Source organism: Solanum pennellii, chromosome 5, assembly GCF_001406875.1.
Source record: "Solanum pennellii chromosome 5, SPENNV200".
Classification (NCBI taxonomy): domain Eukaryota; kingdom Viridiplantae; phylum Streptophyta; class Magnoliopsida; order Solanales; family Solanaceae; genus Solanum; species Solanum pennellii.
In genome coordinates this window covers 73282274-73308347 of record NC_028641.1, presented here as the reverse complement: position 1 = coordinate 73308347, position 26074 = coordinate 73282274, and the positions used below count along the sequence as shown (strand labels likewise).

The following is a 26074-nucleotide window of genomic DNA, read 5'->3' as shown; positions in this document are numbered from 1 at the left end:
TTACTTCTTTATATTTTAATATCTCTTGGTCGAAATTTTAATTCCATCATTATTTCAGAGCTGTGATATGCCATATCAATGATTCAAAATGATTATACAAGTAGGTCTAAGGAGAAACATGGTCATTGTGGTGTCTCATAATCTTATTATTAATATAATACTAATATAATATAAAATAAGTGATCTAATTTCCCAATATAATAAAAACCTCTTTGAACATCTGTCAGATCTTATTTGAGCCAAAAAGGCAAACGGAAAAAGTCAACATCTAGGTGCTTAATAATTAGCCTACAATTTTATTTCATCGATTTTCTTCTTTATAATACTCATAAATGTGTTCGGATTAACTTACACATATTTTAATAAATTCTATTGTTTTTTCTTTTAAATGATCCAATTAAATACCGGTTCAAACCTTCATCGTGGAGCATTATTTTCATAGTTTGGATTGTCGAAAACATAATGATAATTAGTATTTTTTTTTTCATTTTGTATGTCACATTTCGAATTTTAAGAGTCAAATAAGTTTATCTTTGATTGTAATTTTTTTATAGATCTTATAAACATTTTGAATTATAGTACTTTTTACGTAGTTACAAATATACAAATGTCATTTAAAAAAATTAAATATTTCATGCACAAATTTTCGATAAAATTTAAATTGTTTGACTTTCAAAACACAAAAAGTGTCATATCAATTGAGACAGATAAAGTAGTATATAATAAAGAAATGGGAAATGCAGATATATTGTCATCTTATGTAGTTGTTGATAACCATATATATCAAAATGTACACGTATCATAATGTTTGGTATACATATCAAGAATTTGACTTAAAGGTATAAACAAGGTTTGTCTCATATTAAGATAGGCCAAAAATATTAAATAAAATAGAAAAAAAACATCCCTTGAAAGTGATTTATAATTAATTAGCTTGTTAAAGGTTATAAGAGCACGTAATGCCATCCTAAAATGAACTGGCTTTAAAATATTGTGGAATACGGTAGTCAATGAGTCGTGACATATATCATTACGAGCGACGGATTTAGATGTTTGGTTATTAATTATAAAAATTAAATAATTTTTTAGATAATTATATTTAGGAATTTATTAAAGTATATAACCGTAAACTTAATTTGTATTATAGTACTACCAAGTTAAAGGTTATTATTAGAACTTATAAATTTTAAATTTTATATCTGCTTCGATGTAGTAGATTTTTTATTGATGATGGGACATTTCTGCTAATATAATTTAGCAAGAATCACGTCATGGGACCAATTAATTGTTAATCACACAAATCATGGAAAACTTGGTTTGCAATTTAGACAGCAGCCAATGTGATTATGTTTGTTGTACTCCACAAAAATGGTTGGTTGAACATGTCATCTTAGAAATAGAGTCTCAAATTCGAAATTATTTTGTATATTTTTCGATTAAACTTATTTTATGAGATATTTTTAGTGTAAAGTTTTTTTTATGTGATTTATAAATTAATGTATTGGAGTAAAATTCATCTTATGTACATGAACACATCCAAAAAAAATAACGACTAGAGATTCACCTATCAACGATTCATAAAAAAAATAAAAAATGTACTATTCCACAATCTCAATTGTCGATTGTGAAAGTAGTTTTGAATAAATTTGGATCTATAAATAACTTATATTCTTTATTACATTAATCTCCAAATATAAAAACTAATATACTTTATTTAAGAGTTAAGACATAGTAATAATTTAGTAGATAAAAACGTAACATTTCTAACAGTTAGTTTAAACTTTTAATGAGGTGATTATACAAATTTAATTATCAATTATGTAAATCATTCTTATAAAATATATTAGATCATTTAAAAGATAATTATAAGTAAATTATTATCATTAGCAGCCAGGGCAAATGTTACATTGATGACTTGATGCAATACATATATTTAATTTATACATCTACGTTTTCCGGTATATATATTTTAATTTTTATGTCCAATTAAATCTTGGACACATAAAATATGAAAGACACTCTTGTATTATTTTATTTTTCTATATGAGTACAAATGTATTGCTTATTACATCACTTTAGCTACAATCTTACAACTGTATGGTATACACGTAACGGCAACCAATATTTAATTTAATACCTAGCTTAGATTATTTAATAACGCATAGATAAAATTAAATAATGACATGACACAATTAATATGTTCTCTAACTTTGGGCTATATTCACGTCCTTCAAATTTGTCCCTTCATAATTAAATATTTAAAGATAAGTTGTGATGCATAGTTAAAATATTTATCTTATGCTATCGATATCAAATTAAAAGGTATATTTATATTGTGTATTAAATAATTGCGGAAGAGTTTGAGTTTCATATAAATACCTTCCCTCCTCTTCTCCAGAAAGTTCACCATCTGATAAATCTTCCTCTGGATCTCAGCTTTCTCTATCCGATAGCTATGGATTTGACAAATTTCAGTTGAACTTTCTCCTAAAAACAACATTTTCGAATTGTTCTTCAGTATATTTCTCTGTCTCTTTAGCTACTGCTGATTCATTCAAACATTGAAGAACTTTCTAGAAGTTCAATACAAGGAAGCTAACATATCAGTCAAACGGATTTGACATTGCTGAGAAAAATCCGTTATCATGCAGAAATATAGAATCAATCAAAATGAGCAAATTTTTCTGATGATTTTGTGTTTACTGTGTGAGAAGAACAGTAACGGACAGAGTGAGATTCGAAGAAAATCGATTCAGTTTATGCATTCAATCACACAGAGAAATCAATCCAAATTAGCTTAACTTTTAAATTTTCCTGTTGAATTTGTGTTTTGTGTATGAAGAAGAAGAGTAACGGACAGAATGAGATTAGAAGAAAATCGATTCAGTTTCTGCATACGAAACTGATAAATCAATCTAAACTAGCAGAACTTTCGAATTTTCTACAGTTCGATTTGCAGATAATCCATTCAGTTTATGCACACACTCAGAGAAATCAATCCAAATTAGCTTTAACTTCTGATGATTTTGTGTTTACTGCTTGAAGAAGAAGAGTAACGGACATTCGCATAGAGTGTGAGATCTGTGAACTTTACATTGCGTTTGTGACGATGTCGATGAAGAGAGAATTACGAGAAGAGACAAATGGAAGAGATTCACCAAAAGAGTATAAGATGGATGATTTGAGAGATAGTATGAAATCGTTGAGAAGTACCAGTCGATTGGCGATGATGGAAAACGAGCTAATTGCCGATTCAACTCCTTGGAGATTTAGCAGTGAAAACGTCATCAATGGCCTCAGAGGCCTTTCTCAAGGTTTCGTCATTTATCCCGATGACAGGTACACTTCTAGCTTTCTCCTCCCATTAAAAATTGAATCATGAAGATAATTTTTTTTTTCTATATTAAAAAGTAAATATAATTATAAAGGAGAAATGCAGTCGGAGTTTTACCATACGAGAAATCGAGCTCTTATTAATAATGTATAAGCTACATTTTAATAATTTTACGTGATAGGAATTTCTCATATATAAAATTGATAAAGTTAAATTAATAAAATTAAAATACTCATATGTTTTCGTCTTATTTTAACTAGTTATTTTAATTTAAAATTTATTTCAAATAATTAATATTTAAATATCAAAGTGAAAATTGACAATACTTTTATTTTAACATTATAAAAACAGTTCTTGGGAGTTTTTAATTTTCAAAAACATGTAACGAATAAAAATAACTTAGTAAGGAGTATTATTATTTATTTTTTTACAAAAATGCACAAGTAAAATCCCAGAGCACATCTTAACTACTCTTAATTTTTATTACCTCATTAAACTTTTTTTTTTATAATTTTGTGCACTTTTTTGACTTACTTGACATTCAATATCTCTCATGCGCCTCAATGACATGGAGTCACGGAGTGTGCCACGTAAGATAAAAGGTGTATAAAATTACAAAAATAAGCTCAAAGGTAATAAAACTTTAGTTTAATTAAGGTGTTTCTGGAATTTTAATCATTATCTAAAGATACTTGTGCATTTTCCCTTATTTGTTTCAATAAATGTGAAAAATAACTAAAACATAGTTAGGAAACAGTACTATATATTAATTTATATAAATATATCTTATTATAGGAAGTGCTTACATAAATTAAAAGATGTAAATTGCAGAAGAACTAGAGTAATAGTAGTAAATATTTTCGGACATTCATTGGGTTGCCATTTTTGGCTATAGACCATGATTACAACTACTTCGCACAATGTTTCCTCTTTTTAAATTTTCAATATAAATAAGTGATCTGATTGCGTAAGTTTAATATGAGTCCGGAGCCTAAAATGTATAAAATGTTAACAAAAATTTTAAAACGGTATAGAAATTTTTATTTTAACCAAAAGGGCAAAATCGCTAGAAGAGGAGCGATTTCTGTCGTCGGTAAAATATTGATAAAAAGAAATCGCTGCCTTGACAGCGATTTCTAAAATATTTTTTTTAATGATTTTTTAATAAATCGGTCCTCGCTCTCTAAGCAGCGATTTCCTTAATTTTTTATTTGAAAGTGCAGCGATTTGTCTCCAATTTTTTTTTTATATATTTTTTTAAATCAATTTTTTAGAAAAATTTTGATTGCTACTTATCTTAAAAAATCATTAAAAAAAAATTTATTTTGGAATAAGTAGTAGAAAAATTTAAAATTAAAATTTCTTTAAAAAATTTAAAATTTAATTTTAAAAATTGTAAAAAAAAAATTAAAAAAATTGATTGGAAAAAATAAAAAAACGATTTGGAGACAAATCGCTGCCCTTGCAGCGATTTGCTCTTAGTTTTTTTTTTTAAATAAATAATTTAAAAAATTAAAGAAATCGCTGATTAGGCAATTAAAAAATTATTAACAAAAATTTGTTTTGGAAATCGCTGATTTTACTTTTTCCGGCGAGCGAAATGCTGCCCTTCCAGCGATTTTGCCCTTTTGGTTAAAATAAATATTCATATAGCGTTTTGAAATTTTTATTAACATTTTAGGCTCTAGACTCAGTTTAATATGGTTGATTTATACTTAATAAGTGATTTGATTGCGTAAAAAAGATCACAAGATTTATGGGTGAGAGGTAAAAAGGAGCTGCTAGTGGGTTGACAGGGTGGCAAGTGGGATGCATTGCTGCTTGGAGGTGGAACAATTAAGTCGTTAAGTTCAAATTATTGAAGATAAAGGATACTAACCTGTTCCATGTCTTTAGTTTCCTTTATCTTCAACAATTTGAACTTAACGACTTTATAGTTCACTCTAGATCCGTCGTACACGTTGATTGGACCAAGTTGTTCAATCTGTTCCATGTCTTTGGACTATTATTTTTAATTGCGAGCATTTACTTATAGTTATCTTTAAGGTAAAAATGTAAACTCATAAAGTTTAATGGATTGAATTGATCATAATTATGTATAAAAAATAAGTGACTTTTTCCTCTTTGTAATACTTTATTCATTGAAGAAAAGAAAAGCATATTTACTTGTATTATGAAAGTTTTGTTGCTGTAATCAATTGCTTTCTCAATCAATTATCTTTGATGTTTTAAATTTGCTAATCTAGAAAACTTGATGCAGGTGGTACAAGCTATGGGATAAGTTTATCCTGATTTGGGCTATATATTCAACTTTTTTTACACCAATGGAGTTTGCATTCTTCAAAGGATTGCCCAGGAAACTATTTCTTTTAGACATTTGTGGTCAAATAGCTTTTCTTGTCGACATAGTCATACAATTTTTTGTAGCCTACAGAGATAGTCAGACATACAAGATGGTGTATAGGCGAACCCCTATTGCTCTCCGGTTAGTCCCCTTCTCCCTCTAAGCTCTACCTTACTATTTGCACAAGGGGTTAAGTGGCGGTACCTATGCAAGTTCGACAGAACCTAGTGTTTCAGGTCAAAATCTTTATATGCATGTAAAACAGAAGTAGTATATTTGAAGTACGACGTACATTTTGAAAAACACTCATCATCTAAATTCTGAATCCATCACGGAAGAAATTGCAACAGAATGCCTTTAAGTAAGTTATCTGAGCTTCTCTTGTTGCAGGTACTTGAAATCTCATTTTATCTTGGATGTGCTCAGTTGCATGCCGTGGGATAACATTTATAAGGTACTATATTCGCTCCTAAATCCTTTCTCCAACATCACGCTTTTAGAGTTAGTAGAATTACTTCATGCTTTTAATTTTGCAGCAGAATTTAATCAATCAATCTTTTATTTAATTTGGAGATCCACCAAATCTTTTAGAACATGTAAAACAAACATCTATTTGGCAGTTAGGTGAGCATATGATATGATTAAAACAACAAGGAGGAGTAATTAAACTAGTTTTGTGTGACTTTCATGCTTAGAGACCTAAAACGCTTGAATAAACTGATAAAAGCTCACTTGTCTTTATATGCTCCTCTCTCATAAACTTCAGTTAAAACCTAGTAAAGAGAAATGAGATCTTTCTTGCCAACAAGACAATAGAGTGGAAGCTTTTTTGTCTACTTCATTTCCTATTAGTTCTTGCCTTTGGTGAAGACCAAAGTTTTAAATGAGTTGATACCGGCATTTTATGTTAGATATTGATCCAAGTGATGCCATTTTTACTAACGCTGTCCCGTATCAAATATTCAGGCTTCTGGCAGAAAAGAAGGAGTGAGATACCTTTTATGGATTAGATTAAGCAGGGTGCGCAGGGTTACTGACTTTTTCCAGAAGATGGAGAAAGATATTCGGATCAATTATCTCTTCACTAGGATTGTAAAGCTTATCACTGTTGAACTTTATTGCACGCATACAGCAGCTTGCATCTTTTACTTTCTGGCAACTACTCTGCCTGAAGAGAAAGAAGGCTACACATGGATTGGTAGTTTGACCCTGGGAGATTACAGTTATTCACACTTTAGAGAGATTGATCTCTGGAGGCGGTACATCACTTCCCTGTACTTTGCAATTGTCACTATGGCAACTGTGGGTAGGTCGATTGCTCTCTTTCTAGTTTTTCTGGCATAATTATCTGAAAATATATATTCCAGTTCTATTGGAGATGAAATTAAAAGGCTGATCATATAGATGCAATCCACAATACACAAGTTGTTACACACGATTAGACAATTCACCAGAATTTGTTGTTTTCCACCATAAAATGGACTATTAGTTGTCTTTTGTGACCGTTCGAGTAACAGTCCACGATTTAAGTTGGGTACTGGTTTTTATGACTGGAATTTCTGCCCTCTCCTAGATATTTTTCTCAGTCTCATAGGATAACTTCTTTAAAAAAAAATAAAAAAATACTTCTTCCATTCTATATTGGGGTATCACAAAGGGAAGAGGCTTTGCTGTCAAGTTGTCTTTGCCCTTTTTTCCTTATACCTAAATGGAAGGTGCAGACATCTTGCCTGCCCAGACAATTCTTATTTTGTGTCATGTGATAAAAGCTGTGACTCTAGATTTCATTTGGCAGTATAAAGTTCTCAAACCCAGAATTGAAATTCAAATTGGCATTCTATATCTAGGACTAGAACTGAAACCTATTCTTCCAATTTGTGTTCTTTTTTGTCTTCTGTAGACTAGAGTAAGTTCAGGATGTATAAATACCTGAATCAGATCTCTGAATAATAGAAATATCATGAGCTACAGGTCTGAAATAGTACAAACTACAAACTAATCATGAGGTGTGACTGGTAGTATGGTGACAGTTTGACAAACACTGGTAGTGCTTACTATATTAGGTGCATGTGATAGTTGGCTTTTCCATCTATTTTAATCCTCTAAAGTTAGGTCTAAGCTCTATATCCTTAGATTTTCCTAATAATTGCTCTTACCCATCTATTCCAAAACTTATGCATGTTTTGAGCTTATTAACGGAACTGAATACATGGCACTCACTCGATCTCAATCGCGTTTTAGAGATGTCCTGTTATCTTTTTATTTACAAATTATCAACTTGGCAGCTTAAAGATGAGTAGTCATAAATATTGAATAATTCACTGTGCACGTCAAGCTATCACTAGTACCATGCGTGTGATATTTTCTACATTTCCTCCCTTGCATCAAGAAAAATATAAAAGAGAAAATAGGTAACAAAAGACTAGGAAGAGAGCACAAACGCTATTGAAGACGGATAGATATTCAGAAGGTTGGTGTTACTTTTACATTAGTTTTGGATTAACATAAAAATTCTTTTTTGGTGAAGAGACAAACAAACAAGAATGGTTCTTTTTGGTGATGAAATCATTTTAACCATAAGAAATTAGTTGAGGTTGTATAAAAGAAGCAAGTTGTTTGTTTTGAAATGGTACTCATATGCTTCGAAGGAAGGTTAATTTTCCTTCTTCATGCTACTTATTATTTGACCATTCTCTTCGTAACTCATGACATTCTTTTCATACATTTTCTGGATATGTAATCACATCCTACTAATTTTAGAAGATGTTTTTCGGTCTCACAGGTTATGGTGACATACATGCAGTCAATCTGAGGGAAATGATATTTGTAATGGTTTATGTCTCTTTTGATATGATTCTTGGTGCTTACTTGATCGGTAACATGACAGCACTGATTGTCAAGGGATCAAAAACTGTGCGATACAGGGACAAAATGACAGATCTTATGAACTATATGAACAGAAATAGACTCGGAAGGGATATTCGTAGTCAAATTAAAGATCACTTGCGATTACAATATGAAAGCGCTTACACTGATGGAGCCGTTCTCCAGGACCTTCCCATCTCAATTCGTGCAAAGGTAAATAAACAAAAGGAAAAAATCTTCATATGTGTGCAATTTGCTCTATATTCATTAAATTTCATATACTCTGGAACATTAGAATCAGCTGGTTTGAATTCTTTGAATTTTGTGGTTTCTCTTCTGTTTTCCTCAATTTATGGAGCTATATTTGGACCATAGGAGTTCATTACAAGTTAGTTTTCCTTTGTTACTGATGGAGAGAATACTAGGCATGTATAGGAAGTGGTGGATCTATAATCTACACAAGGTGGGTTCTGAAATATAAATCTAAAAAAAGGTTTTAAAAAATGTGTATGTATGTGACTGGGCAATTGTTACACCATTCGTGCAGCTCACTACTTATGCAGCAAGGAATTTCGCCACAGTTCTTTAATTCTGTTGCAAGAGATCATTCATTGTCAAAACAATTATTTGGTTATGCAATTTGCGAAACTGTTAATAGGGTTTGAGCAGAAATTGATAGGTTTGCCAAACCCGCAGAGCCCCTCTGGATCCGTCACAGGCTAGAAAACATCATGCATTGTGACTTCAAAAGAAGCAAGATCAGTATGCATGGTTTTATTATGGGTGGGGGTTATTGACTTGGGAATTTATTTCATTGTCAAAAAGGACATTAAGCATCTTTTTTAACCTTCAAAAGTTTGTATTCTTTCTTGCCTTATATTTTGACCTTTCCTTCTCATTGCTGATGCTTAAAATATTTTTCAGCAATACTGTAACAAACACTTCAACCTTTTTGCAGATATCCCAGACTTTATATCTGTCTTGCATTGAAAATATTCCTCTTTTCAGGGAGTGCTCCGCAGAATTCATAAGTCAAATTGTAAGTTTATCTTCTTTGTCAGTGATTATTTATTTAATCTCAAAACAGTGTTTGTATCCTTTTCCTGAAGAGGTTTGTTTCATTTGCACTCTGGTTGAAATCCATAATATATGAGATATTTATCACAAGCTCTAGAAACTGATGGCCAATAAATTCCTTATATATTTCCTATACTGATCCTAATGAAGCAGGAAGCAAAATAGACCCACACTTAATGATTTTTACATGTTATACGAGGCACCCAAGGGCAGCAAGGTCAGGATCCTAGGGTGAGACCATACTTGTAGAAATGGTCCTTGGTAACTTATGGGTTTTTTCTGCATGTAGACATGATTTTCTGCCTTATCAACCAGCATTGCCACAGACAGCTGAATTTAGAAATAATTCGTCATGCATGCTTCTTCTCTCCCTCTCTTAATGTATACCTTTGGATGCTTGCCTCCTCACACCTTTCTGTTTGATTACGATTGGGCCCAATTAAAGAGAAAAAAAGTAAATCTAGTGCTGAGGAGCTAATTTTTGTGAAAAAATTTCAGGTAACTCGAGTGCATGAAGAATTTTTCCTCCCAGGAGAAGTGATCATGGAACAGGGGCATGTAGTGGACCAACTTTATTTTGTCTGTGATGGTGTCCTGGTAATTGTTTTACTGTTATTATTGCTGCTCAGTCCTCAGCATTTTCTATCACGGCCTTTTATTTTATAATAAGCTTATAGTCATTTGTGGCTTAGAAAATGTATATCCTGTCTTATATTAGAGGTCTTTAAACCTTTCTAATATCATAGTTCTGGATCGATTATGGACTTGGTTCTCTGACTGCAGCTAAGAAATTTTTAGACTGTGATGGTATTATTAGAAACTCTAGATAAGGAGAGAAAATACAATAAACATGTTTTCTAGTTCCGCATTGCTCCAAAACTTCTGCATATCTTACAACTGCTGACTTATCAATTCATGTTTGACATCTAGCTATAGCTAATATTGCGAGACTCATTGTGGTTATTTTGATTCAGGAAGAAGTTGGTATAGGAGAAGATGGGTCACAAGAGACAGTAGCACTTCTTGAACCTAATAGCTCGTTTGGAGAAATATCCATTCTTTGCAACATTCCACAGCCATATACTGTCCGTGTTAGTGAACTATGCAGACTCATACGGATTGATAAGCAGTCATTTTCAAATATTTTGGAGATCTATTTTCATGATGGAAGAAGAATCTTGACGAACTTACTAGAGGTAATCACTCTTGGGCAGCATGCCGTTCTCCACTCATACCACCTATGGCTTTTGTTCTCTCTTGGTAGTAGTACAAAAATGGCTAGAAAGTACATGTTCATGAATGTTAATTGTTCTTTTCTTTTTAATATTAACATCTTTTTGCATTAGAAGCACTTAATCACTCAAAAGGTCTAAAAGAGGTATTATCTGACAGGGAAAGGATCTTCGTGTGAAGCAACTGGAGTCAGATATAACATTCCATATTGGGAAACAAGAGGCTGAGCTTGCTTTGAAAGTGAATAGTGCAGCTTATCATGGTGATTTGCACCAGCTGAAGAGTCTGATTCGAGCTGGAGCTGATCCCAACAAGAAAGATTATGATGGAAGATCACCTCTGGTATTATTTTAGTTAATAGAAACAGAAGAGTTTTCTAGTTCATTACTTTTTGATATTTCAATGAGTTGCTTCGTTTAAAAAAAGTTATTCTCTGAGTAACTATTAAACTTTTCTGGAACCAAAGCCATTTGAGTGTTTATCAGTCCATGAGTGGACCTTAACTCTTTGTTCATAATGAGTTGTTTGTTTTCCAAGCTCATAAATGTCTTCCTTGAGTGTGCAAATCTGTAAATCACGCAGCATAGTTTGGTAGGATTTATCAGTTGTAACAAATAAGGAATTCCAGATTGAAATTCTGCAGGTATTTTTCGGTTGAAGTTTCAGATACTGCTTCTATAAAAATATGGATTCTGTCTTTAAGAAAAATAACCAACTATAATAATTCTAAAAGAAGGCTGAATTTTTAAAAGAGTTGAAAAGTATTCCTAATCACTGCTTTGTTTATGAACAGCATCTTTCAGCATCCAGAGGATGTGAAGACATCTCTATTTTCCTTATCAAAGAAGGTGTCGATTTCAATGCTTCAGGTAGGTATTAAAACCTGTACTTGACCGGTGAACTTCCTTGTTCTCAAATATTTATTAATAATGTTTTTTTCCAAGTAGACAACTTTGGAAACACACCGCTCCTTGAAGCTATCAAGAATGGACACGATCGTGTTGCTTCATTACTTGTTAAGGAAGGTGCCTTCTTGAAGATTGAAAATGCTGGTAGCTTCTTGTGCACATTGGTTACAAAAGGGGATTCAGATCTACTACGAAGGCTGTTGTCCAACGGTATTGATGCAAACTCCAAAGATTATGATCACCGAACACCGCTCCATGTAGCGGCTTCTCAAGGATTGCTCGCAATGGCGAGATTGCTTCTGGGAGCTGGTGCTTCAGTTTTTTCAAAGGACAGGTACCAGTTAAATATATATTGCTATATTACTGTAGTCACTTCCTTAACAGTATGCAATCTTTATTTTGGAGAAAGCTACCTTTTGTCATAAAGTATAAAGTAGACTCATGTGCTTAACATGTCGGGAAACACAAAATTTACTTTATATTGTTGCTGTCAGTATGAGGGGAGTAACTTCTTTTCTTCTTGATGATTGTTGAATCTTTCATCTGGTTACAAAGGGAGCGAAATGGATAGTTAGGATTCATATAGCCAACCTCAATTAGTTTGGGATTAAGGCGTAACTACGTTCTAGAATCTTACATCCATTATCTTTGGACCTTCTTATTCTTATTCTTTTTTAAAATTCCATTTTGTCGTTGGAAGGTTTTCAACTTTTGTTTTTATCACATGTAACATTTATAAAGTTACAATCGTCCTTTTATGTATGATTATCCTGACAGCTAATATCTAACTTTTACTCTTGCTATTTTTGAATATAATACCCAATCGATTTGAAATCACATCAACACTTTGCTTAAGATTTTTAATCATGTGAGAAAGTTATCATGTTCTTAAGTTAAATGGGGAAATAGATCCTTTCCCTTTACCTTTGGCATTTAAGAATGAAATGTTGAGAATATGAGGCCTCATGTAAAAAATGAATGCCTTCGGAATGAACTTCAGAATTTTCTCTCCAGTGAATTTGAAGTTGTACTAATTGCTTGTCCTATTTTTCCTCTCATCAACAAAATGAGATAGAGACGAATTAAGATGAGAATGACTTCTCAAATGTGAGAAGGTCCTACCACAATTTTCTTAGGTGAAACCTGTTCTTTTTTAGAAAAACTCGTTGATGACCTAGATGAGATTATTGTCAAGTCCGTCCTGGTTTAAGCTCAAAAATCAAAATGCCTTGAATCATACATGATCATTGATCACAGTAGTAGTTTTGTTTGCATATCAAGATTATTACATGCTTAGTCAATTCTTTTCTTGAACTTGGTGTAGTTTCTTTCCTTCAAGCTTTCAGGCTACTCGAGGTGTATTTAATCATCGTGGTTTCTCTTTCAAACCATTACACTTTACTAGCTGAATTGTGCATATCTGTACTCATTTTGAAAGTATGGCTAGCCGTTTAAATCTTAAAGGGAACTTGTTATGTTGCAGATGGGGAAATACTCCATTTGATGAAGCTAGACTAAGTGGAAACAATCAGTTGATCAAGCTTCTGGAAGAAGCAAAATCTGCTCAAACATCGGAAATCCACAGTGTTTCACACGAGATTTCAGGTATTGCAGAAGCAACACCATCACTTAAAGCAGTGGAATATATTTCTTTTTAGGAGATTAAAGTATACACCCTTTTGTGGCACCACTGCTTATTTTATCTGGGAGATTCCTTGCTCCACCTGCTTTCCCTTTACTAATGACCTATAAAAATTGCCAAGAAACAATAAAAAGTGACGCGAAGAGGAACAAGAAAAGCGTTAGCTTAATGTTCATTATTACCTGTAAGTCATCAATCCAAAACGAACAACGCGAGCTGTAACTTCTTTTCAACTAAAGTTCCTCATGTCACTAGCTAGATTGTTACTTATCACCAATTTTTAGAAGTATTATCGATTAAGCTATTTCAAGCTTGCTAACCATATTATATCCGTGCATAACAGAAAAAATTCACCTGCGGAAGTGTACTGTATACCCTATCCACCCATGGGAGCCTAAGGACCTCAGGAAACATGGTGTTGTACTATGGGTACCTACGAGTATGGAAGAGCTCGTTACTGCAGCTTCGGAACAACTCAACTTCTCATCAGGCTCTTGTATTTTATCAGAAGATGCAGGTAAAATTCTTGATATAGATATGATATCTGATGGTCAGAAGTTGTACTTGATCAGTGAAACAACTTGAGAATACCCTGTCTATACATAGTTACCCCGTTCAGCTTTGGGGTTTGTATATTTTGTCAACCTAGTTGAAGATGAAATAGAATATCTACTCACTTCTGCTGAGTAATGATATCGCAAAAAAGAAACGTTCCCACTGTAGCAATTTATGTTTCTCAACTCGAGTGTTGTTTGTAGTGATATGGTATTTGTACCTTGCAATATCAATTTCTGTTGTTGTAACCTGAAGTCTTAATTTTACTATAGAAGGCAGTTTTTGCGGCAGGATCTGCCGTTACTGCAGTATTTTAATATAGTTTTCAAAATCTTGAGCTGAGATTACATTTCTATATCTACTCCAGTTGTCTAGAAATCCTATATTGACTCTATTGAGGGTTTGCACATTGATTATTATAGTATCCATACTCTTAATTTGTTTGTGAACTGTGTGTTGCTTCTCACTTTTAGCTTCAATCCCCAGATTTGATCTTTTTTGGCTCTTTTGGCTTTAAAGCACACTTCTCTAACTTTTGTTTAGAAGTGGTTTTGTCAAATTGCAATGACCTAATTAACCTATGTGTCAAACTTCACATTTTCAATATGGGTGCTTCATCCGTGAACGAGAAGATTTGGTTTTGTAGTCCTTTACGAATTTATTTTAGCTTTACGTCCCTTTTTTACGAGAGATTTTCATTTTCACATAAGAAAGATCTGAAAAGGTCAGTTTCTTCTATTTAATTTGTAAGTGGTCATAAGAGATCATTTCCTGGTGAGTTTCGATATGAAAGAGTAAAATCTTATGCTCTGAATAAGGAATCTGGTTTTTGGCATTATAACCACCAAATTCAAAAGCTAACCAGAGTTTAGTCATCAAACATTACAAACTCATGCTCAAGTTACCTCAAACTGTTAGTTTATATCTGGAGATATCATCTAAAACGAATCGATGATAAAAAAAATAAATAAGAAGAAAAAACATCACTGCTGAAAGATCCCTCCTTTTCTTCTGTTTCTAACAAAGTAAGGAAGTAAAAAAGAAACATCTAATACTGTCACCAAGAATTCTTGAGTGGCTTCTCCAACAGTGCTGAAAGATACATCTCATTCAGCTCGGGTCCTCTATCCAACTTCCGTCCTACGACCCACTTGACCTTGTTGAACCCAATGCTTTCTATAAGGGGAGCATAGACTTGTTCAAACTGCTCACCAACACAGAAGAAATGGTCAAGCCAGAACAGCCCACCAGGTCGAAGCACTCTATAGATGTCGAAAAACAAGAAGTGGAGCAGTGTTGATGGTATCCAATTACTCAACACATGCATTGAGTGTACTATATCTAGTGTGTTGTCAAAGAAAGGAAGTCTCTGTGAAATGCTTATATACAAAGGTATGACTCCTCTTGATGCTATAAATGTATTGAAAGGACCATTGAGATTCATTGAAGTTGTTAATATTGTTATGTTTCTTTCTCTCATTCTTACAGCGAACGTAGCTACACCTCCTCCAATGTCAAGTCCTATTCTGATTGTACCAGGCTTCTTCACTGCTAGTACTTCATCAATAGAGAAGTCCAGACCAGCTCCCTTTTTCGACAACCAACGTCTTTTCTCTCTGCCGTTGAGATCAAAGCAGTCTTTGCAATCATCAAATGATTTCTGTGATTTCACTCTGTTGATGAGACATTCATAAGTTTTGCAAGTATATGCTGTCCAAACAACAGATGAATCTGATGGTGTAGTCCATAAACTCTCAGGAAGAGGGTAAGGCTCAACATATTCCTGTTGAGCAGCAGGACGGCATCTGCGGCGAGGGAGAGGCTCACAACCTGTAAACAATCAAAAAAGAGTAAGTAAGAGATTTTGATGAACAAATTGCTTAATTCATTTTCCTACTCACACCACTATAGTAACTATATATACAATCAAACCTCTCTATAACAGACAAGTTCTCTGTGGAACCAAATTTTCATGTTATGTTATACTAGACATATACTAGACAAACAACGTTGTCGTAGAGAGGTTTGACTGTATAAACGTAAGGAACAGTATCATTCCACACTAACACAAACCTTTGAGAAGCAGCTTCTGTCCCAGGATCTCATCATCAGGGCAAGAACCATTGACTCTATATGACATGTAACGACGAAGTAAATCAGGAAACCTGGTGCACGGGTGCCCAACCGGAGGAATGATATTGTCAGAATCAAAGTTTGTGCTGAATCCAAATGGTAGTTTATGTGGAGATGCGAAAGCACGGAACTCAGATGGAAGGTCTAAATCAGATTCTTGAATATCATCATCTCTAGTTTCTGCAGGCTCAACAACCAAAGGGATATCAGTATTAAGTGATGAAGCGGTAGAAATGGCATTATATGTTTGTTGGTATAGGTAACAAGAAGAGTGCTTAAAGGTGTTAGAAATGAAAAAAGTGAGAAGATTTGAGGACACAAGAAGGAAGAAAAAGAATAGATTAGGGGAAAAAGATCTTGGCTTATGAGGTGAGTCCATGAGTTTTTTTCTTTTGGTTTATCAAAGCTTTGATCCCTTCTTATATGCTTATAGATACAATAGTCAGCATGTGAAGTCCAGTCCTTAGTGAGTTCAGAATGAGCTAGTGTGATCTTATATATCACTAAAGAAAACAGGACTTACCTACGGATCCAATTGTCGCTAATCCATCGTTAAATAGGATTTTTTTTTTTTTGCATATATATAACTAGTTCGAGCTGAAAGTAATGAGTTTACTTGGCCTAAAAAATTCTCCCTAGATCTACCTTTGGTTTCACATGGACCTACAAAGTCATACTTCATAAAAAGAAAATAATACTTATATCATCACCAAAATCCAAGGCTTGTTGTTTATAGTTTCTTAATATGAGAAGTAAGAGGGGAAAAGAAAGTAACTTCTTCCTTCGTCTACTTTTTGTTGTCATGGTTTTTTTTTTCAAAGTCAAACTATAAGAACTTTGATTAACATTTTACGACGCGTTTTTTTCTTCATATTGATATCAAACAGTTTATATAGTTTTGGGGAAAAATGTTTGAAATATATCCGAACATTGATCAACATTGTTGCAATGATACCAAACTTTGGAAATGACATTTTACTCCCTACACTATTTAATAGTGTATTTTAAAGATATATATGTGTCCACGTGGACATCATAAAATAGTAATGTGTCCACGTGACACATATATACTTTTAAAACACACTATTATATAGTGCAGAAGGGGTAAGAGGTCCTCCATAAAGATTGTTATCGTAACAACAATTTCGGCCAAAGTTAGAGTATTTTTCAGACCATTTTCCCTATATTTTTGAATATCGAATTTTTTCGGTTATAAATAAAAATAATGTAATCTAATGTAGCTTTGAGAATTAGTCAAATTGACTTTTAAAAAGCGCAACATAATAAATAAAAATAGACTGAAGGAATAACACATTTCCAGCTCTAAGATTGACTTGTGTGTTTATATAATACTATAGTTTTGTTTCAAGTGTAGATGCAATTAATTACTTGTGAGTTTTAGTGGCGCATTTTGAGCTGCATATTTTGCGGATTAAGTCACATGATTAGTTTAATACTCCCTCCGTCCGGTATTATTTGTCATGGTTTCTATTTTTAGAGTCAAACTATAAAACTTTGACTAACATTTTAAGATTTATTTTTTCATCATATTAATACACAAAAAATTGCAATTTATAGTACTTTTCATATAGTTTAAGAATATCTAATATTTTTGTTTAAAATATCGAATTAATATGATCTAATTTAATTTTAAAAATTAGTCAAATTAATTTTCGAAAAATGTAACATGACAAACAATTCCGGATGAAGGGAATAACAATTTCTTGGAAGTTGTATTGACTTGTTTTTTTTCAACACATAGTTGTTGAAGTTCAAGAAACGTTTACAATTTTTTGTGCTTTGTGCATTCATTTCCCATAAAATTTGGATCGAGAATAGAAGGTAGTATGTGTGTGTATATATTATGGTTCAACCAAGAATTTGAACAAGTCAATTAGGGGATTAAGAGAATTCGAACTTGCAGCTAAGTGTTTAGAACTAAGATTTTCACTTAAGTATTTGAAAACTACAATCTTGTATAATATATACGTGAAAAATAATAGTTTTCTAGTTTATACATTTTTGTATTAAGTAACAATTTAACTTTAAAATCTTCATTTTTTCTTAATGAAATGATTTACACTACACAAATTTATATCGCTTATTTTAGACCAAGGGTTCAAAACTGTTATTTTCTTTCTTTAACTAGTCGAGTCAAACTAACTTATATAAAATGGGAAGAAAGGAATATCAACTTTGTTGTGTAGTGTTTTTTCTAGCAGAGTGAAATTCGGATGAACTCCTTGCGAGCCTAGCTAGCTCCCCCTCCTGCTAGCTACTAAAGCAACTTTTAACTAACATTGTAATTCGTATTATTGATGTTCATTCCGGAGTTTTTTAGATAAATTTAAAATTAAGCAGATAACTTGCGAACATCTTTGGTAGCTTCTAAAGAACCTCATAGCTACTTCATAAAAAGTCTCGCAACAACTTCTTGTCTTCTATAAATTTTATAGGAAGTCAATGCAATTCATTTATATATCAAACTCGAGTTATCTGAATAATGAATTTAGGAGCGAAGATCCCTACTATAATTCTTACTATAAATTTTATAGGAAGTCAATGCAATTCATTTATATATCAATCACGCTCAATATTAATTTTTGATATATTTACTGTGTAATTTTTATTTTTATATAATTTGTGTTGAGCGATTTTTGAACGAAGAAAATTTAATTGAACCCCTTTCTTATTAGTTGTGGTTCCACTCAACTTATCTCACTCTTTCCACTTCGAAATGTCCTAAAAATAGTTGATAACATCACATGTTTTACAATTTCCATAACTCTTAACCTTTCAATTTATTTTTTTTTAAAAAAAAAACTATGCTTGCTTTATTTGTCATGTTCATTTTTCAATTATTACAATAATACTCTTTCAATAATGACTAAAATAATATCGAATACTCATCAAATTGACATATTTTAAGCTTGTCCCCTTTTATTCTGACCTCTGCTCTGCAGAAGGAGTAGTACATCTTTAATATAATATATGCCTATTTAAAGATCACAATATATATATAATAAGGTAATATATACTACCAGCTAAGAAAGTGGAGGGGGAATGAGGCTTAGGTTACACTCTTATGTTTTTATTTTAGTTCTCGAGATTCTCAATCAATCTTTTTCATAAGAAATAGTAAGTACAAAAATATCAGTTTTATTTTTTTTGGTTTAGCACATGTTTGATATCACAATGAAAATCGATTAAATTTGAAATCGCACTACAAAAGAAAAGAATATAAGCAGTTTTCGATGTAATAATGTTGATATTTATACTTGCAGATATTTCTTACGCTACTTAAAGAGGGTCATTATATTTATCGAAACTTCTAAAATGACATTTTAAAGAATTGATTCTATTTCTTAAACATTATACTAGCTGTGTGCTTTCAAATCTCATTATCTCAGTTGCAAACCTGTTGAAGTAGTTTAACACATCATTGTATGTCAAATGAATTGTGGCACCTCCTAAGGTATTTTTGTGAGTCCACTCCTTTAGACCTAACTCTTTGTACAAAGTGGATGAAGGTGGAAAAAATACTTAGGAGTCGTTTGGTGTGATGGATAAAATAAATAGTCTTGGGATAAAATGATAGTTCTGGGATCCAAATCGTTTAGTGTGAGGGATAAGAATATATAATCCTGGGATAAAAGCTTGGTGTCTTGTTTGGTTGACATGTTTGGGACAACTTATCCCACCATTTATAGCATAGTGATGAGATAATTTATCCCATATACATGGTGGAATTAGTTATCATAGGATATATAACTAACCCCGGAACGATCAATGCTGAGATAACTAGTTCCCAACCGAACGATATTGTCTTGTTTGTTTGTCATGCTTGAGATAACTTATCATGTATCCCATAAATAGGATGAGATAAGTTATCTCAAGATAACTAATCTCATGATAATTTATCATGGGATAACTTATTCCCAACAGAACGATCCTTTAAGGATTAACTTGTGGCTTTGATTTTGGTTGCTAGCCCATTTCTGAGTTCTTAAATGGGCTGAAGGGTTAATTAGGCTAATTAATCAAGACATTACCTTAACTTAGATGTCATTACTTGAGTCCACCCACATATATATCTTGTAAAAAATTTTAGGTTGCTTGAATTCTTTTCGAAGCCCATTTGAAATGGCACAAGACAATTTCCTACAAACTTTGATCTAGAAATTGGAATCATGATTGTATTTTTCTATGGTAGGGTTATATAATTTTTCAGGGTCTTTTTTTTATTTTTAACAGGGGTGTTAATGATACGATTCAGACGATTATTTTATAAAATTTATAGCATATAACTATTTGATTATTTAATTTTATATACATAAAAGTAGGCTTTTTGAAGCCGTTCACTTTTCTGATTTCTCTTTAATATAAGTATGATTTATTTTTTATTTTTTTAAAAAAGAAAATGTTATGTAAGAATCTCAATTGCAAACTTCTATAAGGCTTTGACTAAACATTTTTATTGTTTAAAAGATGAATGAAGTGACATGAAAGGTGATATGGATTGAGATCTATCACACTATTGTTTTTATTATTATTTATATATATAGTAGTGTAAAATAAAGTTGAGCAAAGATAAAATGCACAATATTTAGATTATGAGAGTGGAAAGAAATTAATCAAATGGAGATTCCAGAAGTGAATTGAATCTACTATAGGTTGTATTCAGTAAAAGGAAAAACGAAAAATATGCCTTCGAACTATTGTAAATGGTATTACAATACAAATAACTTTTAGCGGCAATAAATATTGACATTAATAAAGAGTGCTAAAATCTTTACCGGCATTAGTTAAGTATCATTAGAATCAATGTCGATAAAGACTTTGAGGACATATATAAAGAGTGCTAATTACTGCTAAAAATACATATTTAGCGGCAATTAAGAATTAATGAATTAATTGCCACTTAATGATCATTTTTATGTAGTGTGGTATGCAGATACCCTCCGTTATACTTTTGGGGCATTGATGTCCCTGTCTTACGTCTAGAACCTAGAGCATATATATGTCATTTGTACAAACAAACATATATACGTGTCATAATCTTATCCACAGACCCAACACTTATTAAATATCAAATCGACGAATAAGATTGCTCCACGTGTCCCTATTTAGTCTCCATTAAAGTGAATGACATATATGCTATACTTTTTGGACGATAGGGACACCAACATCCCAAAAGTATGACAGAGAATATCTATATGTATTTATAATAATTTGGAATATATTTATCCTTTTTTCCTTTAATAATAAAAATTTAGTATGAGAGGAAAAATATCTAATACCTTGTAGCTTACTACTCAAAATGTTTGAAATTTTTTGTAGCTAATTATTTAAGATATTAGAAAGGGATTTTATTTGATTAGACTTTGGGTGTTGATTACATATTGACTTGTAGTTACTTCCGCCACCCTCGATCCAAGGCAAATATTTATGTTTCATGATGTAAATATTATATACAAAATATATTTTACACGTATAAATATATTTAGTACGCTTGATATTTTTTGGTGTATTTTATAAATCTAAAACCTACCTAATTATTCAATATAGTTGTAGATCTATATAAAAGTCTTCAATATTATTAAAAGAAACCTAATAATGAATTTGGCTAATAAATATTTTTTTTAAAAAAAATCATTGACATCTCTACTATATATAGAATAAACCTAGACGGCGATCTAATTATATATCTAGATTATATTTTTTAATTCATGATATTTTTTATCCGATTTATTAATGTTACTAGATTCAGTAGCATAACATCATGTCCCCTCCCCCTCTCTATAATATAATAAATAAATAAAAGGCGATTAGGTAAATTTGATTATAAATTTTTTTTAAGTGCATATTACTAAAAAAAAAGACAAGTGTTTTAATTTATTTTTAGGATTCTAGACTAATTTAACAAATAGATTAGCCCATGGTTTACTCCTAATTAGTCTTTAGAAGCATTATCATTTATTTTAATAAAGTAAAATAACTTTAGATTTGAGAAGTTGTGTATACGTTTTATATATTCATATCTATAATAAAAGAATTAGTGAGACTCCCTTTCTTTTGATATCCCCAATCTTATTGAATTTTGGAAGTCAACTCATTTCACGGACCTGGTGAAATGCAAAACTACGACGAGGAATCACATGGATTTAGGAAAGGCCTGCTGTATTTGTGTACAAGCTAAAGTTTTTTGAAAAAATGAATATCTTTAGTCACTTTCATTGTCAAATAGGCTTTTCCTTCGTATACCTTACTTAACTCGACCTAGCGAAGCACAACAAAAAAGATAATCTTCTTTTTCTGTATTCAACCAAGAAAAACCCCTCCACCTGGATTCGAATCCTAATACTATTATTAGATGATGTGGGTATTTTCATACTAGGGAATAATTATAGTTGTACTGTACACTGTTTTAGAATTCTAGAAGGTGGAGGACCATATATTAGTTAAATATTACTAGTATAATCGAACTACAATTTTCATTAAGAAAGTTATAATATAAAGAAATAAATATATGAAAATTTAGATGAGATACAACCAATAGTTCATGCACAGAATTTACCTAGTTCAATGTCAAACTACTTCTATGTCTCTTTGGCTCAATATTGTAATGCAAAGTGAATCAAATTTAATATTTTCATTGAGGTATAAATTGGGTATATTTAAATGGTCAGAAAATTTAATAAGTATTTTTTCAGAAATTAAAAGAATTTATGATATTTTTTTTATTTTAAAATAAATTATCTTTTTTTATTTATTAATTAAAATGTATTAAAGTTAAAAGGATAAAAATGTTTAAAAAGTTAAAATAAAATAGTGTGAAATATTTTCTCGGTTCCTATTTAGTTGTCCACTTTAGAAGTGACACACATATTAAGACACCAATTATTATCATATGTTAGTTACAATTTTACCCTTAACTCAAAAGATTATGAACTCTCCAAGTGTAATAAATGTATTTTCTGGTTCCAAAATACATGCATTACAACTTAGTTGTAACGACCCGCTAGGTCGTTTTGAAAACTAGGACTAGTTTGACTCCATTTAAAAATTTAAAGGGGTATTTTTAAACTATTAGATAACTATGAGTACCCAATTGATGAAACTTTTATTAAATAAGTAATATAAATGATAGGTTAGTGGGGTTTCACGGTTAATAAACTCTTGTTTAGAAAAAAAAATGAGTGAGTGTTAGCGTCTATGATAGACATATAATAATTTGAATGTCTACAAAAATTGCTTACTTACGAATATTGCAAAATTGGTAGATTGGGAACGTTCCGAAACCTTGCGAAAAGGAAAGGAAAAATCTTAAAAGATTCGTGGCACAAGCTCGGCATCTAAGGTATGTTAAGACTTTTTAGACTTGTTGAAGGACGTTTTCCTAATTAAAGATTAAAAAAAATGAAAATAGACAAGGGTAAGGGGGAAAGATGGTGGTCTCGTATCAATGGTGTGACGGGCATTGGTACGAGTACCGGTGTTATAAAAAGGAAAAGTACTATTATAGAATGTGGACTGAAATTTGAGAATGCCAAAGCATATGGGCATTAGCTGATATATTATTGACTTGAATTCCTTGTGTGATTGTGTTTTATTTATTTCACCCGTATAGTTGAGATAATTGAGGTGGTTATGTATTATATTCATATTGATTGATTGAGATGCATCATCATTCCCTCTATTGAAACAATATTGTGCACATGCATAGAGATGAGACTGAGTATAAGTTGGGCACGTGGAGATCGTCCGTGCTGGGGATGGTGAGATGTTAAGATTGTAATTTGGGCACGTGGAGACCGTCCGTGCGAAAATTGTTTGATATTATGATAGTGCGTTGAGATCGTCCGCACAGACACGTGGAGATCGTCCGTGTCGGTATATGGACCTCGCGAGTCCCCCATGGGTCATGAACTCTCGATGTATTTCCGAGGAGTATCATGTATATACGGTTGAGTGAGTACTGGGTATTCTGAGACATATCATTACATGGTATCATATTGCATTGCATTTCATCCCATCATTCATTCTTGATGATTTTATGTTTCGTTTGGTGTTTGGAAAATACTTAATGTTGATTTCCTTTATTGATGAAACTTAAATAGTAAGTGTAATATATATATATATATATATATATATATACTTGTATAATCTAAGAATTTATTTTCTTATATAACTCCCGTCACTACTTCTTCGTTGTCGGTCAATGAGACATACTGGGTACACGTGGTTTCGTACTCATACTACACTTGCTGCACTTTTGTGGTGCAGATTGAGTGATTGACTTTCAATTTGGGAACGTTCTTCGAGATTGGATATGAGTTTGAATTATCTTGGAGTTGTGGTGTGCTGTTTGGGATATTCTGCGGCCCACACCTTCAGTCTACCTCTATTTATTAGGTTATTTTGTTATGCTGATAGGATAATTCTTATGTTTAGATTTTTATATTAGTTTGGAATTGTATCATATTGTAGAAGCTCTTGTACTTATGACACTAAATCTTGGGGTAGTTTTATTTATATTCCGCATTTATTTGAATACTTAGTATGTTAGATATTAGTTTGATACTTATCTTTCTCACGTTTAAGTTGAATTGGTGATACTTGTTGGGTTGGCTTACCTATCGGTTGGGAACATAGGTGCCATCACGACTCGTGATTTTTGGGTCGTGACATTAGTGCTACTAGAAATTTTCTAAAATTAAATAAGGGCATATTAGAAAAAAAAAAATTGTTGTTCTTTCTTGATTTGTTAAAATGGACAAGTAATTAGGGACAGATATAAAAGGAAATATAGGCAAGTAAATAGGGACAAAGAGAGTATGTTAATTACCATTCAGATCAAATTTTGACCAAATTTTCTGGCTAAAACGATTTTTCCTATTAAAAATATCTAATGCACAAGAGTGGGGTTTAATTGTCAATCATAATGTCTCAAATTTAATTTCCATCAGAAACAAAAAATAAAATAAGTAATTTTTCTCATTTATCCTAGTCTTGATAAATATAGTTGTAACGCAAGCTGATTCAAACACTATATTTTTACATAGTATATGTACAATATGTTTAATACTAAAATTTTCACATATATAAAATTTAGAATTATTGGTTTATATATACGATTGCAGTTTTAACCGTAAATAAGAAGAAATCAATATATTTCCTCCATCCAATAGTAGTTGTTCATTATACTAAAAATAGTTGTCCCAACAATACTTATCCAATTTAGAAAATCAAGTCAAAATTTATATTTCGTGTCTATTTTATCCTTGCTATTAAACAGTATTGATCATCTAACACATTTCTCAAAACATTAAATTTAATAAAATTAAAAAATAATGTAGTAATATTATCATATTATTTATTACTCCATTCGTTTCAAAAAGAATAACCTCATCTCCTTTTTAGTCTGTTTCAAAAAGAATAACCTCATCTCCTTTTTAGTCTGTTTCAAAAAGAATAATTTTTTTTTTGGTAACATTTGAATTTCAGTTTTCCACCAACATGTTTAAGGCCATAAGATCAAAGGACAATCTTGCACATTTGACCTAATTTTAATTTAGGATCACAAGATTCAAAAATCTTCTTTATATTTTTAAATTTCGTATCAAGTTAAATCAGATCATTCTTTATAAAACGGAATAAGTATTTCTTAAGACATATACCTCAATAATGAAAAACTATTATTGGACCTACGAAATAAAAAAAAGAAGGAGTCAATGATACTCAATGTTATATCAAACATAAAAGCATGTTCATTAAAAGCTAGTAAAATTGTTATATAATATACTTAAATGCAAGGATAAGTGCCGACGGAAAAAGACAAATATATAAATTGATCCAAATTCTACTTTCTTCCTCTCCAATTTTTTTTGTCAATAAAATAGTCAGACTTTCTTTTTTAAATTAATATTTTTTTAAAGGAAGATATATATATATATATATATATATATATATATATATATATA

The 26074-nt window shown here is 31.6% G+C and overlaps 2 protein-coding genes and 1 long non-coding RNA gene across 3 annotated transcripts; 1 reads left to right on the top strand and 2 right to left on the bottom strand.

The window, feature by feature from the left end:
- Positions 1 to 2024: 2024 nt before the first annotated feature.
- On the bottom strand, positions 2025 to 3365 carry LOC114077347. The gene is made up of 3 exons (XR_003578625.1): positions 3214 to 3365; positions 2380 to 2487; positions 2025 to 2242 (listed from the first exon to the last, which is right to left on the bottom strand). It is a non-coding gene; the product is annotated as an uncharacterized LOC114077347 (long non-coding RNA).
- On the top strand, positions 2482 to 14300 carry LOC107018564 (potassium channel SKOR-like). The gene is made up of 13 exons (XM_015219073.2): positions 2482 to 3339; positions 5595 to 5819; positions 6069 to 6132; positions 6645 to 6984; positions 8461 to 8756; positions 9502 to 9582; positions 10119 to 10217; positions 10595 to 10816; positions 11013 to 11195; positions 11647 to 11722; positions 11801 to 12095; positions 13245 to 13366; positions 13747 to 14300. Exons 1-13 carry the CDS (start codon positions 3110 to 3112, stop codon positions 13986 to 13988), a joined length of 2475 nt encoding a protein of 824 aa, XP_015074559.1. The 5' UTR covers positions 2482 to 3109; the 3' UTR covers positions 13989 to 14300.
- Positions 14301 to 14745: 445 nt separating this feature from the next.
- LOC107018565 lies at positions 14746 to 17607 on the bottom strand. The gene is made up of 2 exons (XM_015219074.2): positions 16032 to 17607; positions 14746 to 15788 (listed from the first exon to the last, which is right to left on the bottom strand). Exons 1-2 carry the CDS (start codon positions 16468 to 16470, stop codon positions 15016 to 15018), a joined length of 1212 nt encoding a protein of 403 aa, XP_015074560.1. The 5' UTR covers positions 16471 to 17607; the 3' UTR covers positions 14746 to 15015.
- Between the last annotated feature and the right edge of the window lie 8467 nt (positions 17608 to 26074).